General features: G+C 38.2%; 1 protein-coding gene across 2 annotated transcripts in view; it reads right to left on the bottom strand.

Moving 5' to 3' along the window:
- nrxn3a (neurexin 3a) overlaps window positions 1-14,790 on the bottom strand; it is a 163,008-nt gene that overhangs the window by 131,675 nt on the left and 16,543 nt on the right. The window contains exons 1-2 of one of the 2 annotated variants that reach the window (XM_046412324.1): window positions 6,315-6,337; window positions 4,228-4,239 (exon numbers count right to left, since the gene is read on the bottom strand). In XM_046412324.1, the coding sequence (XP_046268280.1) occupies window positions 4,228-4,239; window positions 6,315-6,330 (28 nt within the window). In that variant the 5' untranslated portion in view covers window positions 6,331-6,337. Of the gene's footprint in view, window positions 1-4,227; window positions 4,240-6,314; window positions 6,338-7,016; window positions 7,038-14,790 lie in introns of those variants that run through there. The other variant, XM_046412322.1, reaches the window with a different exon arrangement.

Genomic DNA, 14,790 nt, shown 5'->3' with positions numbered 1-14,790 from the left:
ATATATGTACCTCGGAACACTGATTTATCCATGCCACCAACCACTAACACCAATAAACTTACATGATATCCATCCATAAAGAATACATTATCCAATGTTCACACACGACAATCAATGCAAAGCTTGCGTTGTGTATGAGGAGCTGTTTCTGTGGCTCAATAGGAGTCAAGTACAGAGACAGGGTTGAGGACTGCATGGTATCATAGAAAACTCATTGTGTGTAATAGATTTCATGTTAGGGAGGTTAGGTGGCCGTATGATCCAATATTCTGGAGACTGCATGCATGTCTCAGTTGAATTTGCTCCTGCTAGAGACACCATGTTGCAGATAATGTGGTAAAATTCAAAGCTCACTCCACAAAGTTTACATATTCAGATCATTTTTCTCATCATGGTTAGTCCTGCTTAGAACGCAAAAACAGTGTGTGGTATGGTGTGCCCTTTTCTTCTGGTGGGACGTCAATAAATTTTGAATAAAATAACCCTGGTATTACCTCAGCTTGGGCTTGGAGACAACAAAATTTTAACAAGCAGCATTCATTATGAATATAAACATTATTCATCCATGCACAGATCATGGGCTCTGAACAGAAATACATCCAAATTTATGCATTAATATTCACCACATAAATAGCAGTAATGGTTTTGAAAGCGGCTTTCTTATTTTTAAACATATACACTTGTATTTTTCCACTAAATTCCTGATCTATTTTCACTGTTGATATTCAACCAGGCTGTTAACAGGTACACAGCTTTTATTTACACTCACCGAGGCTTATTTTTGTGTTTTGAGGGGTGGGTTTCACACACAAATCATGTTCTATGATGCGCTCAACTCAGGAACATGGTTAAAATATATTATTTTTGTAGGCAGATACCCAAGGTATCAGGTACAATCAAAGACGCAAGTAAATATAAAATAAACAAACACCCAGGAACAAAATTAAATAAATAAACCTAACTCCTTTTGCTTTCACAAGTAGAATAGTCTATGTTGGACTGCTTTGATCTCAAATCTCAAATTACCTAACTAATTAAATCTTGTTAAAACTGAGAATAACAGTCCATCTTATAAAACAAAATCAAAGTTGAACTTTAAAGCAAACACTGTCTTCCAGTGAAAGTCACATGAAGCAGTCATGCAACCCAGTCAGAAATACAAGAAGCCTCAAACAGTAAGCACTACTGTTTGAGGCTCTGGTCTTATTCACATGATCAAACAGCAAGGCAAAGCCACATAAGAACTGTGTTTCACCTTTATTCTACGTGCCCCTGAAGCGCACCCAGCCACCTACCCCTCTCTGTCACTGATGCTGGGCTATCCCTGCCCTCCATGTCTGGCTCACTTACCAGCACTCAGTCAAGCGCACAAAACACAACTGTCCAAGCACCCTGGCCACCAACCCCCAACATGTCTGTTCTTCTCCAGCCTAAACCCATCATGACACGACTGATCCACTCATGAAGCAGTTCAATGCATTTTCCTGTGCAGGGCAATTTTACTGTATAGTTACTATTAGATGAACCTTTATAACAGTAAGATTACGTAGACGTAACAATTCATAATAAGATTCAGGAGTATTGAATTGAATTAAGTGAGTTTAAAATGCAAGAAATAAGAGTACATAATTAATCATTACTATTGGTGTTGATCACTATTTTCTCACCTATTTTGTTGCTGATAAAGTGGCTTAAAAGGTTTCAGTATGTTGACTTAAAGTCACCCACCACTGATGTCTAACTTAAGATGATTTTGTGGAAGATCTGTCGTTTTTAAGAGTCAGATATGGCTACTGGCTGACTGGCAGTCCTTGGCATATTTTTGAATAATCAGAGCCCTTATCTCACCACAGCCATTTTTGAGCATCTGTCATTGCTGCTTGCTCAATAAGGATAAGGTGTCCCGATACTTTTGTTTATAAAATGTATTAAAGATACAGACCCTCTTAAGTTCAAAAGCATGACAGTGTAAACTGTGCAGCAGTGATAAATATGAGAACGAGGCTGATCTAAAAGCTCTGCACAATCAAAACCTGCAATTAAAGCCACTGCATATGATAATATTTAATTTTAAAAGTTGCTTAAGCCAATAAGCTATGTACGTAAGTTGGAACATCTACATGGCATTGTAGAGAATGAAGAATGAAGGTTACAAAAATCGATAACATTGGAAACTGGTTGTGTTTTTAACTGAATTTAAGAGAAGTCAAGTTAAGGCAAAAAAAAGGGAAATAGTAATTATGGAGTGAATGAGCAGTGAAAATGAAGAAGAGAACAGAGACAGCAGGGGAAGGCAAAGCACTGACAGATGACAGAAGAAGAGGGGTAGATCGACCAGGAGAATGTCAAAGTAGAGAGACAAAGAGAGACACAAAAAAAAAGAAAAGAAATTAAAAAGAGGAGAGAAGCATTCTGTTTCAGCCCATGAAAGCAAAACACGACTCCCCGATGTCAGAAACATGCTTTCCTATTATCCCCTCCTTTCTCTATCTGCCACCCTGCCACCAGTGAGCCGCCATGCAAATAGAGCCAGAATGGAGCCTCTTGTCTGCCTAACAGGAGACGACAGGGAGCCTGATGCCTAATAATGTCCATCTCGCTCAGGGATTAGGAAGAGCAACAAGGAAGAGAGACAGGTGGTGAGGGGAGAGGAATCTCCAGGAGCTTACACAAGCTTGGTTCTGTGAATGGGGGAAGCCATTACAGGTGTACATGCAACCAATCACAGCTTCTCAAGACACCACAACATGTTTCTGTATATAAGGTTTTAACACTTTCTATTAACACCATTTCAAACTCTTAGGTTTCTTGAATTTTGAGGTAGACCCTTCATGTGAGTCTATACTTTAACTGCATTATTATGGATTGATCAGACACATCACAAATATAGTTTCAATCGGAAGAAAGGAATGGATGAAAGTGTTTAACTGTTCAACGGTGCAAAAACTTAAATGGTGTTTCTTTTTAAAAAAAAAAAAACTGCTTTACAATACTAGTCATGGGTTTTCATTTCATCATTTTTAATGTACTTTCCATTTTCAGAAAGTTACCCAGTCGTAGTTGGTTGTGTGTGTGTTTTTGTACATGTGTCTCAGTCATCTGAACCAAAGGAAGGTACATATTCATTTACATAAATGTGAAACATCTTTCTTCAGCTACTTATGTTTATAGTTAAGGACTAATTTTCATATGTTTAAGCTGAGTTTATTTCAACTTTATTCCAGTGCCAGGAAATTTTACTAGAGAGACACGGCGACAATGGCATGTGCATCCTTGTTACAATCTCAATTACTCATTAACATCTGACAGCACTCAAAAAACAAAGTCTGCACACAGCACAGTATCTTTCCTCTGCTTTGTTTCAGTTCAAGTTACGTCTTCAGGCAGTCAACTCTTAAATGGGTCAAATGTGAAGTCTGTGCATACCCAGTCCACTTTATATGGCCTCACTTTTTCAACTTGAGTCTGACTCAAGACTGAAGTCTACAGATCTGATTTTTTTTTAACAGTCCTGTTCAGCAAGTGTGCCATCAAAGAAAGCCCAAGAAAAACAGCTGCTACTTCCAAGTCCATTTGAGGTTCACACATGCAGGTAACTCATTCATTGAGCAGTTTTAGAGGCGTTGCCCTCCTGCATCACTGACCTGTGTAGCCATCTCAGGGCTGGTTTGATTGGCGGGATTCTCACCAGAATAAACGTATCTGGTTTTGTCTTGCGCGTCTGTCGATGAAGATGTTTTCTGCTTTCTTTTGTCTATTTGTACAGTACGTTGAGCTCTCTCAGTCAGTTGTCAGTTCTCAGTCCAGAACACTACTTCCATCAGCCAGTAGTAAGAATGAATTATACGTTCTGTCATTTCAACCCAACCTATGTAAAAGCTATCAATAAACAGAAACTCTGATTTACTGAGAAAGAGGATGGAGAGGCTTGTTCTTGTGGAAATTGATCCACAGAACTCACAGCATCCCTGCATACACTGTACACCATTCTAAGTGATTGAAAACACACACAGCAACAAAACACAAAGCGACACACTCTCTTTTTTCCCCCTCTCCTTCAATTAAGGTTGGCTTAATTGCTCACTTAATCCAACACCCTTGGTGAGAAAACATTACAGAAGAGAAACTGAACACAGACAAGTAAACACATTAGAGCTCTCAAACACTCACAGAGCAAGCGTCGCTTTTCATAGAGGCGGAAAAGGAAAGATTTTGAAAAAGCTGTACCTTTGCTTTTAGCTAGAAGAGCAGGAGGAGGCGGAGAAAAAAAAAACAGAGGATCCACAGCCGAAAGAGGCGGAGGGAAGAAGAAGAAGAGGAGACATGAGTTCAAATTCTAGCACCAAACACATCAATGTATATATGAATACATGTCATGAGCATAGATCAGTACACAGTGATGCTACATACAAGGCAATTGTGCATCCAAAAAAAACCCAAAACAAACAAACAAAAAGAAAACACTTGCAACATGCAACCACATCAGGTGTTAAATAACCTTTGAATGTCTCAGCAACACTGCACACAACGAGCAACACACAAAGCCACAGAGGGTTAACTAGAGCTGGTGATGTTGTGAGAAAAAAGGGTATTTAGTGCAAACACACAGTTTATAATACTTTCATTTCATGCCTTTTAAGGATGATAATTTCACTGAAAATTGAAGAACCGCATACACTGAACTCTGCCTTTGAATAATGGTCGGAGATTACAAGGTAAAACCTAGAAATAAATGTTTTTCCAGCCCTCTTGTCTTTTGCATCTGTTTCACCTTTTCTCTGTCCACAATTTGTTTATTTCTTCATTGAAAGTTTAAATGCTTTTAAATGTTTAATGTAAAGAAGATGTATAGTGCAAAGTAAAGGAAAAGGTAACCAGCTGAGAGTATTTATTCTTACACAGTGCTAGCCTGGTTGTCACACCATTTAAATACCTAAACAAGCTACAACTTTTGCTGTATCTGCATTGGTAGTGATTCATTAACACGTGAAACCACATGTAAAGTGTGGATAAAGTGTGTTTTTAAATTAGTCTAGTTGTCAAATTATTGCTGAAAATTATTAGCCCTAAGTCCTCAAGTCAAGTGACAAAACGTCATTGGTCCATGGTTTGGGTTAAAATATATACTTAGATAAGATTAGAAAACATCAGAATTTTGGGTAAAATTAGTACTTGGTCATGGCTACAATAATAACTTTGTTGGGGTTGAACTTCATACTCCCTCAACATGCATATGAACAATAGTTTCCTGAGACCTTCCTTGTCGGCTGGATATGTGTAAACATGGGAACCCATGTAAAAAATATATTACACCAAGCAAAGAAATCTTATACTTAAAGTTACTGAAGCTTTACTGACATTACACTACATTTGCCTTGATCAGTGTTCACCATTGTCATTGACAATACAATGCTGCATTGTATTGTGGGATATCTATGCTGACACGGTGTCCAGTGCTTGCATTGATATGTATATAGCCTGTATAGCAGTATATTATACAGTGTTTGTGATATAACTATAATACAATAATTTCATTTTGTTATTTTAACTACTTTAAACCGTTAATTTATAAACTCTTTTTATTTCTGAAACTGTTTTGCCCATTTTTGCTTTTTGCACTCTATTCTGTTCTTGTGAGCTGCCATGACAAGTAAATTTCCCCGCTGTGGGATCAATAAAGTTCATCTATCTATCTATTTCCGTGGAAACAGCTAAAGGCATTTAGCATCTACAGCTGATTTCATACGAAGGTTTCAGACATGCTAAAAAATGACACAAGATCACATCCTTTTTAAGCCCACTAAATGACATGCTAGTGAAGAACTTCTGTTGACTGTTGGTGTATGTGTCACTGTATAATAATGTCTGGTATGATCTGAGTTACTCCTTTGCTCTCAAGGGCAATGGAAGTGGAAGAAGTACACAGATCCTTTACTTAAGTAAAAGTACAAATACACCATTAATAGTACAACTTTTGCAGTAAAATGTTCTTCTTTGACAATGTGTCAAGAGACCTATGTGTTTTTCAAGTACTTTACATTTTTCTGTTACAATAAACTGCTTGGCAAAACAGATAAAATAAATAATAAGAATAAATAGCATGAGCTGTAGTTATTTCACCAGTTAGTTTCAACTAACAGCAGCTGGAGATTCACTGTTTTGACCGTATGTATAGTTACCGCACGTTGGCTTTGTACAGCAAAGTATATAGAAACATGCACCTTTCATATATTCCACACCAACACCAAAACATGCAGCTCCATGTTAGATTTCCAAATAAAGTCACAACACGGAGAAGGAAAACAGAAGCATACCTTGTTCTGCCATCATATGAGCAAGGCCTTGAGAAGATTAGAGAGGAGTAAAAGAGAGGGAAGGGAAAGAGTGAAAGAGAACACTTAAGAGCAGAGAACACTTAGCATCAATACTCTTTGGTATTGTGATGATACAGGCTTTTCCATGGAGGCAAAGCATGACATCAGAACACACCAAGGTGACACAAAGCTTCCTGTGGCTGAGCAGGAGGCTTCCTCGTAAGAAATACCAGCATGATAGTAGAAGTGATGGCCTGCTCAATCATATTTAACCTTATCTCTACCCAAAAAGTAGCAGTCTGATAAAAACAAACAAAAAAAAAACATAGTTTGAACAATTTCAGGTTTTCTTCCATAAATCAGCAGACTACAGAATAATGGAGTTTCCACTAACCTGTTTTTGTACACATTTCCTTTTTTAAAAAAATGTATAACTCAGTGTGTACTGCTACAGCCTGTTTCTTGTTGCATCTTCTTATAGGTGTTCTTGCATGCTACTCAATTGCTCTTGTTATGTGTGGTCATTCTGTTGACAAGACTATGATGTAGCAGTAAATCTACCTTTTAGCCTCACACTGAAGACTCACCAAGCTCATACTGTACTATGTTTACGTTACCCTAGCCTATCTGGAAATCTGCAGCTATACAAATAATTCCTATGATTGTCACATATTTATATTTTGTTTTTACATTCAAACTTACCTGGGTTATTGTTGCTGACCTCTGAAATGGAAGAAAACAGAGAAAAGAGGCAAACAAAACCAACATTAGAAACACTCTTCTTACTTGCATGTTGACCATCATGCAAATGATTAGACACTTCACAGTCCATACAGATGGCTGGCAGTGGGCACATCCATGTGTATGTCCTTTACAATGCAGAAGGTTTTAGTAATGAAGAGTTAAACCATCATTCAGTCCCATTAGATGAAATTCAAAGTGAAATATCCACGAAAAGGCATCTCTTCCCTCCATGTGTAAACACTAGTGACACACACACTTTTAGTCTTGCATGTTACCTCATTTGATCAGTACTGAGAATTGAAAGCCATAACATTGAAAATCCACCCTAACCCTGGAACCAATGAATATCCACAGCAAAACTCTTAGAGATACAGCCAGCACTTTTTAGATTGTCCTAAATTAAAATGGTAGTGGAAAGTGGAATTTTTTACCTGAGGATGGCACCACTATTGCTAATAGTAATATGAAATAAGACAATGTGCCTGTTCCACAGATTTTGAAACAACTACAGATTTCAAGAGTTCAGTTTTAACCGCTCTACAGAACTCTACGCAGATGCTCACAAGGTCTTCAATATTGTCCAATGTGCGGATTCTAGAACGATGGTTCACAACAAATCAGGTAGAGTTTAAAAGAGTGGAATAGAGAGGCAAAAACACACACACCATACCTGAGGATTTGGAAAAATATTCATTTTAAAATGCAAAGATGAAAAATAGTTTACAAACTGAATGATTTCAGTACGTCATAGCACAGCAGAAACATAAGATGCATGAACCAACATGACAAGCATTACCCATTATGCACTAAAGCTACATGGTAACACTGACTGCAGATTTACAAATGGGTGCTGATAAACAGATGGTAAACCATGTTCTGGGTACCGTGAATACTGGTGACAAATTCTGGCTGTCAAGTGTTTTATGGAATTTGAGAAGATATCAGAGAGTTGATATTTCCTTCCAAAGGCCCCTATTATCACAGTGTGGCAAAAGTTAGACAGTGCTCATCATCGAAACAACTGCCATTCTTTGATTACTGAAATGTGTGTGGCCTTATTTAGTTAGCCTCCTCTCAGAAATGAAGTAACTGGAAATGAAGTAAAAGGTAATTGACTTGAGATGCATTCAATGTTCTTAGCGGGGACTTCAGTAATTGGGCATGTTAGGGTGTTAATGTGAACACAAGCAGATGGAAGTCAATCAGATATGCATTAGATATTAATTCAGTTTAAACTGAGGACTTGCGTGAGCTGTGCTGGAATGAGATGGTCAAATGGTCATCTGGGAGATGTGAATGTGTGTGTGTTTGTCTGTGCTGAGATAATCTTACTAAAGCTTCAGTTCCTCTGTGTCCTCTCTGAATCAGTTGATTTGTTTGAGATTTATCTAGCATTGAAGTCAACACTCCAAAAATATGTGTGTGTGCGTAGGTGAAAGAGACAGAAACAGAGAAAAAGACAAGAGAGAGAAGAAGTGTGTGTAGATTCCTCGCACTGTACTCAAAACTCAGATCATTCTGTCTGTTTCAGTTATTCCTCAGTCACAGGATCTCCTAAGTGCATATGAATATATTAAACAAATAAATGTGAAATAGCCCTATAATACTTATTGCAGGAGCGCTCCATAACACGGACTTACTTTACTAAATGTGTTTTGTTTCATTTTTGTTGTCCATCTCGGCCTATTCCCTAAGAGGTTTTGCATCACTATGTCGCAATGTCACAGTACTTTGCTCCTGAGGGACATTCACTCTCATGGCACAAAGTTGCTTGTTGAGAAAATGTAAATATAAGTTTGACTAAATAACCAATGGTACAATTTTTCTCCTAAGGACAGACTTGTACATACAGATGAAAAACCCTTCATGGTGGAACGACAGAAGGGGTACTTCTAACCACTGGGGACAGAGCAGATAAAAAGAAGTAACAGCAGGGAGAGAACGGATTAACAAATTCATCTTTCAATTCTCTCGAATACTCCAGTTTGACTTTACGACTAATCCATCATTCAAAGCTCAGTCTCTCTGTCTGTCTGTCATTCTCTCTCCTGGTCAGTTGTAACCCCCCCTCCCCCAACACACACACACATTATTTTTTTGCTCTCTATCTTGACCTACATCCTTTGACAGTTTACTTCCCTTGTGTTGCGCCATCAGACTTGTGTTTGTAGACAGACAGAGAGAGAGAGAGAGAGAGAGAGAGAGAGAGAGAGAGAGAGAGAGAGAGAGAGAGAGAGAGTCATGCACACAACATACATATTTAATAAGGTACCAGTTGACAAACCAATCAAACACTAACAGGTACAATTCCCAGTGGCAGGCTAGCCAGCATTTAACTCAATACCATTACTGTAACAGGGGCTCTGAAACATTATTTCCTGTGTTATGAATGTAACAAATCCATAACCTGCAGCTCTCCTCAGAAATTCATCCGAAAAATAACATCCAAACAGATCATCATCCTTTGGCGTGACTCACCAGCGCTTTGTCGAACTTATTTATTCATCGGTGGACACATAATCTAGGGTATGAGAGTATGACTCTCTCTTTTAATTCAATACTCAAAAGGTGAGGTGAGGACAGCAGGGGATTAGAGCCCAAAGTGGATTACTTAAAGGGATGATTCATGATGTGTTGGATAAAGTGGGAGAGCACAGTGATTAATGAGGTATTTCAAATTCTGCTTTCTTTCATCGCTCTTGGCTCGACTGATTGTTTTCTGCATGTTGTTAACATGGGAGGTAAACCAGTACATGGAAGGTACGTACGCACAAACACACAAGTCCCACAGGATTGTGTCATTACAGCGCTGAGGGCTTGAGTATTATTGTTTTCATCATCATAATTGTAACAGTCATAACCTCCTTGCTGACCGAATACACCAGCACTCATGTTTCATGTTGATATGAACATAAGGGTGGCTGGACAAACCACCAGGGAGGGCTGCTGAGGCCATCTGCTCATGTTGGGGAGTCAACGGCATACAGCTGGTAGGCCGTCGGCTGGTTGATGGCAGCGCAGTGCTGACACTTAGAGAGAGAACTACAAATTGAAAGAGGTTTGCTAGTTTCTGTATGACAGACAAGTGCTGTAAAAATGAAATTGCATTTTTTTTACTTGTATCAGTCGTATAATGAAACAATTTATTTCTGACTGAATGACAAAAAAACAGTCATTAGAAAAAAGTGTGATTTTTGTAGTGGTACAGACGTCTATATTTAATTCTTCTTTTCTTTTCTTTTTCTGTGACCTAACCTAAATCTTAAACCATAACCACAAATGATACTGAAAGGATCATTTATAAAACACATATTTTTCACTTTAAAGAATGCAAAATCCAAAATATTAAATAATGTATTTGTCACACTCGTCCTCAAAGTTTAAGTCTTAGTCTAAGCCTTAATGTTTCTATTTTTGTTTTGCTTTTTGTTTTTTTATTTTTAGTTTTTTTTAACCATACCTTTGTGTCATGGCTCAATTCTGGCCATGTCACAGCCTCAATATGAATTTATTTTGTCCCCTGCAATAGTATATATGACTGCCTCAGTTAAATAAATTACTAAATTACATTTCAGTCTACAACGGGCAAATAATATCAGCCCTGTTAATTGATTTAAGCCACCTAATCTGGAGCTTTATTACTGACCTTCTCTTACATCATCAATTCTACTCATCGAACTCAGCAGTTCTGCCAGTTTCTCGCCCCCTCTGACTTCATCGATTAATCTTTAATTAAACAGAGCAGGAGTTCAACATCTTGTTTGCATTGGTCTTAATCGGATATTGATAAGCTGGCAAAAACAGCAGCGTACCCTACAAAGTGCATTCTCTACAGGTATGTAAGCAGTCGGAGCATATCAAAGATCTAAACTCTTTCAACTTTTGCTGTGTAATTCTGGTTTTGGAAGGACTACAACCACCTGTGATACATAACAGACCCATTGCTGAAGAACATTTGTTGAAATCCACTGGATGGTTTTGAGATGGATGTGTGTGGGAGGAAATTTTCAAAATAATTAAAGTCTGCAGTGTTATCGCCTACTGTACATTGCTTATCCAGGCATAAGAAGAATAAAGGAGAAAGTGTATGGGTGCATCATATCTAATTTAGAGGTATAATAGGACCTGAATTTTAGCTGTCTTCTATTGGCAATTTTCTGAAATTCACTGATTTGTATAATCAGAACAAAAGTGACAGTAACAGTTAACTGTCAGTGGTTGTAAAATGAACTATGAAATGTAACATGAACTAAATATATGAACTATGAACTATGAACTGCAAAATTCATCCATCCTGTGGACCAGTGGTGCCCACACTTCTTTGGCTTGCGAGCTATTTTTAAAATGGCCAAGTCAAAATGATCTACCCAAAACAAAAATGCTAAACATATATTTATTTATATATACATACTATATAGTATACCTTATATATTTATAATATATGTCGGTGAAGCTTGCATAACTGCATGAACCCGTATGGCACAATACAATTCTGTACATTTTTGGCCTTTACCTTACTTTGATGGCTTGCACTGCATGGAATCAGCCAGGGTTGCATAGTCCGGACAGTAGCTGCTGCTAGCCAACCTCAAACAGACTTCCAAACGACCATCAGTCATGGTGGAACGGTATTTGGACTTAAGAATCTTCATGTGGGAAAAGGCTGACTCGCATAAATAAGCTGAGCCACTCATTATTAGACCCTTTCTTTGGTCGAAATAAATTAGAAGTCGCTAACTTGGTAATTAGTTCGCCGGAGTTTGACAGTGGCTCGCGCGTTTTAGCCGCGCATGCGCGGTGACCCCGTGTGTCAAAAAAAAAATGAGATCTCAGACTCGCTGCGCTGTATGTCAATCAAATGGCAAACGCCTTAGTGAGGATGGATGATAGGCTAACAGCTATTTTTTTTTAAATGCCATATGATCTACCCACACTACCTATGATCGACCAGTGGATCGCGATCGACTTAATGGGCACCACTGCTGCAGACTCACATTCAGCCCTTCAGGCAGCTCCAACTACATGCAAACATCCATTAGCATTAGCTTATCCCAGTTCAATGGGGGAGGAGTGTTCACAGTAAGCTAACCTAAGCTAATACTTAACACTAGCTGTTGACACTTTTTGAGCAATTGTGCAAAAAAGATCCTTCTAAGTTTTTGTTTGTATAGCTTCCCACAGCACAATCCATCTCTCAAAACTGGTAGTCAATCACAAATGAAACTTAATGCTACAATCAATCGAGGTGTCCCTCTGGCCACATGAGACAGTTTCAAAGTGAACAGCTATCTGTCATGGCTGCCATTAGGGTGTGTCTGCAATGATAAGCTGTGCCCATGGTCCTGTCCCCAGGCTGTGACTGGACAGATTTATTGTTGAAAAAAAGACACACTTGCTTTTGCTTCCTTTTGAAAAATGGTGCTCTGCATTTAGTGTTGTCAGGTTTAAGTTGCTCTCTGAAATCCAGTACTCGCGCTGTTTTCCCTGTTGTGATTATATTTTATTGCAACGAGTAATGTACGTGTTATAAACATTAACATACATGTAATATTTTCATTAAACTGAGGAAAGTTTTCATACCCTGCTGTAAATGCTCAGATCGTGGCTGGAGCTTTTATTAACCTCAGCTAAAAGTGAGGCCTTGAAACGGGCTTATGAGAAACAGGACTTTCTTTCTATGTTTCGCAAACTTTAGTAAGACATCCCTTTGTTTTCTCATCTATTCTTTTTTTTGTTTTGCTGTGCATAGAAACGCAACACTTCCTCTATGTTTACCTGTTTTCTTAATTAATAGAATCTGAAACCCTTCTCTAACAATTTATTCTGTTAGCCTCGATTTGCCTTTTATTCAAAGGTAATAAGAGGAAATTCAGACCGGGGGGGGGACACTAACAGATGAATACTTTGAACACTACAGAGTAGTTTATAGTTAATACTCACAGGATTTTACAACTCTAGGAATTTGTCATAGTGGCATAGTCATAACTAATTTATCTTTAGTCGTGACAACCACAAAGTAAACAGTAGAAATACACCATTCAGATTGTCTTTACATACCTTCCAGCAGTATGCACAAGCATGGATGTGCCTAGCCTTGCCGGATGACCCTTTGCCTTAGCAACCCAACGGCACTGTCATCTTTTAACTTGATTCAAACATCTCCAGGAAGTGCAAAACTTTAACTGGAATTTAGCAAAATCGCACAGCAGAGTAGTGACTACAACATGACTCTGTTGTGCAGGTGATTTCACTCTTCAGCGTTGTACTATGAGAATCAGACATTTGATCATGAGTATCTCAGAACCAATCAGTCTGACATTATGAATCCTGTTAAATATACAGCCATGTGTTCATGTTTTGCTGACACTGAGTCATGTTATATTCTCTCCCTGATATATTCAACAGGCAGGCAACCCACCAGTCCACCTCTGCCAACCTCATTAGGCATTTTATTTATCCCTTCACAATCAACAATCCAAATTCGCTCTGTGCTGCTCAACTTCCCTGCTTCCACTCACCTATCAGTGCCTCACAGGAGGTAGCCCAACAGGCGGGTGAGATAGGGAGAGCCAGACGTAAATCAACACTGGGAACTGCTCCCAATGTGGAGGCTGTAAATCAAGGTTGGGAAAAGTGGCCCATCAACCTACAAGGGTCACCAGAACCTCACTGAGTCACGCATCACAGCACTAAGGAGCTGGAGGATGAGGTTCTGTGTGTGTGTGTGTGTGTGGAGAGAACTGTGAGGGATGAGGAAGTGGGAGGATACTGTATGTAGTGATGTATATATATATATGTATAGCTGAATGACAGAACACCATATTCAAGCACTTATCTCAATAAGTTCAAAGTAGTTGAATAAAAAATGTTAGACATGTAGCACAGCAGTCTTTCTGGTGCTGTAGAAACATCTTTGGAGAAAGGTTCTGTGTAACGCTGTGTATAAATGGTAATAAATAAATTGATGTTACTGTAGAGGGTGATGTAAAAATAAATAGATTAACTGTACCAATTCTAAAATATATTTACAACCTTGGATTTTTTTGTTTTATTTATTCATTTGTTTGTTGCCATTATTTGCTGTGGATATTAATGGTACCCAGAGGATGATTCCCAATGTTGTTTGCAACCATGAGGTCAAAATTGCTGTCAGAATTTGTAGAACTGTTGAACAATTGAAACACCTGCCATCTTGTGACTAGGGGAAACCCATATAAGGCTTGAAAATAAGTTATGATTCCCATGTTCCCATGCAAAATTCTATGCTTTCAGTAACTTTCTTATGAAATTTTCAATTGTACAAAAACTAAAATCCAGTGGAGTGAAAGCTACTGAGCACATGCATAGAGAATAAAACATTTCCATTTTGTACCATTCCATGATTTGTCTTGCTCCAGTCAAAATTTCCATTTAAAAAAAAAAAAAAAAAAAAGATCTAATAGGAAGTCTGCCAAAATTTACTTAACACATCTATAACATATATTTGCAGTTTCATGTATTTGTATATATCATGAATCTCAGTACAGGTAAACAGAAGCCTATCTGTCAGATGCCAGATGAAGATCCAGAAGTCTGTGGACACACACTTGTTCCATCAGCTGTGAGTAAGAAAATGTGTGTACACTTATGATCCTGTGCAACTAAAACTGATGAATCAATATGAAATATGGTATGGATTACACCAAATAGAAGATAAAGGGATGATAGGTTTATATGTATATGCATGCATGCA

Source organism: Scatophagus argus, chromosome 15 (genome assembly GCF_020382885.2).
Source record: "Scatophagus argus isolate fScaArg1 chromosome 15, fScaArg1.pri, whole genome shotgun sequence".
Lineage (NCBI taxonomy): Eukaryota > Metazoa > Chordata > Actinopteri > Scatophagidae > Scatophagus > Scatophagus argus.
The sequence above is the reverse complement of the archived record's forward strand: the minus strand, read 5'-3'. Positions and strand labels throughout refer to the sequence as shown.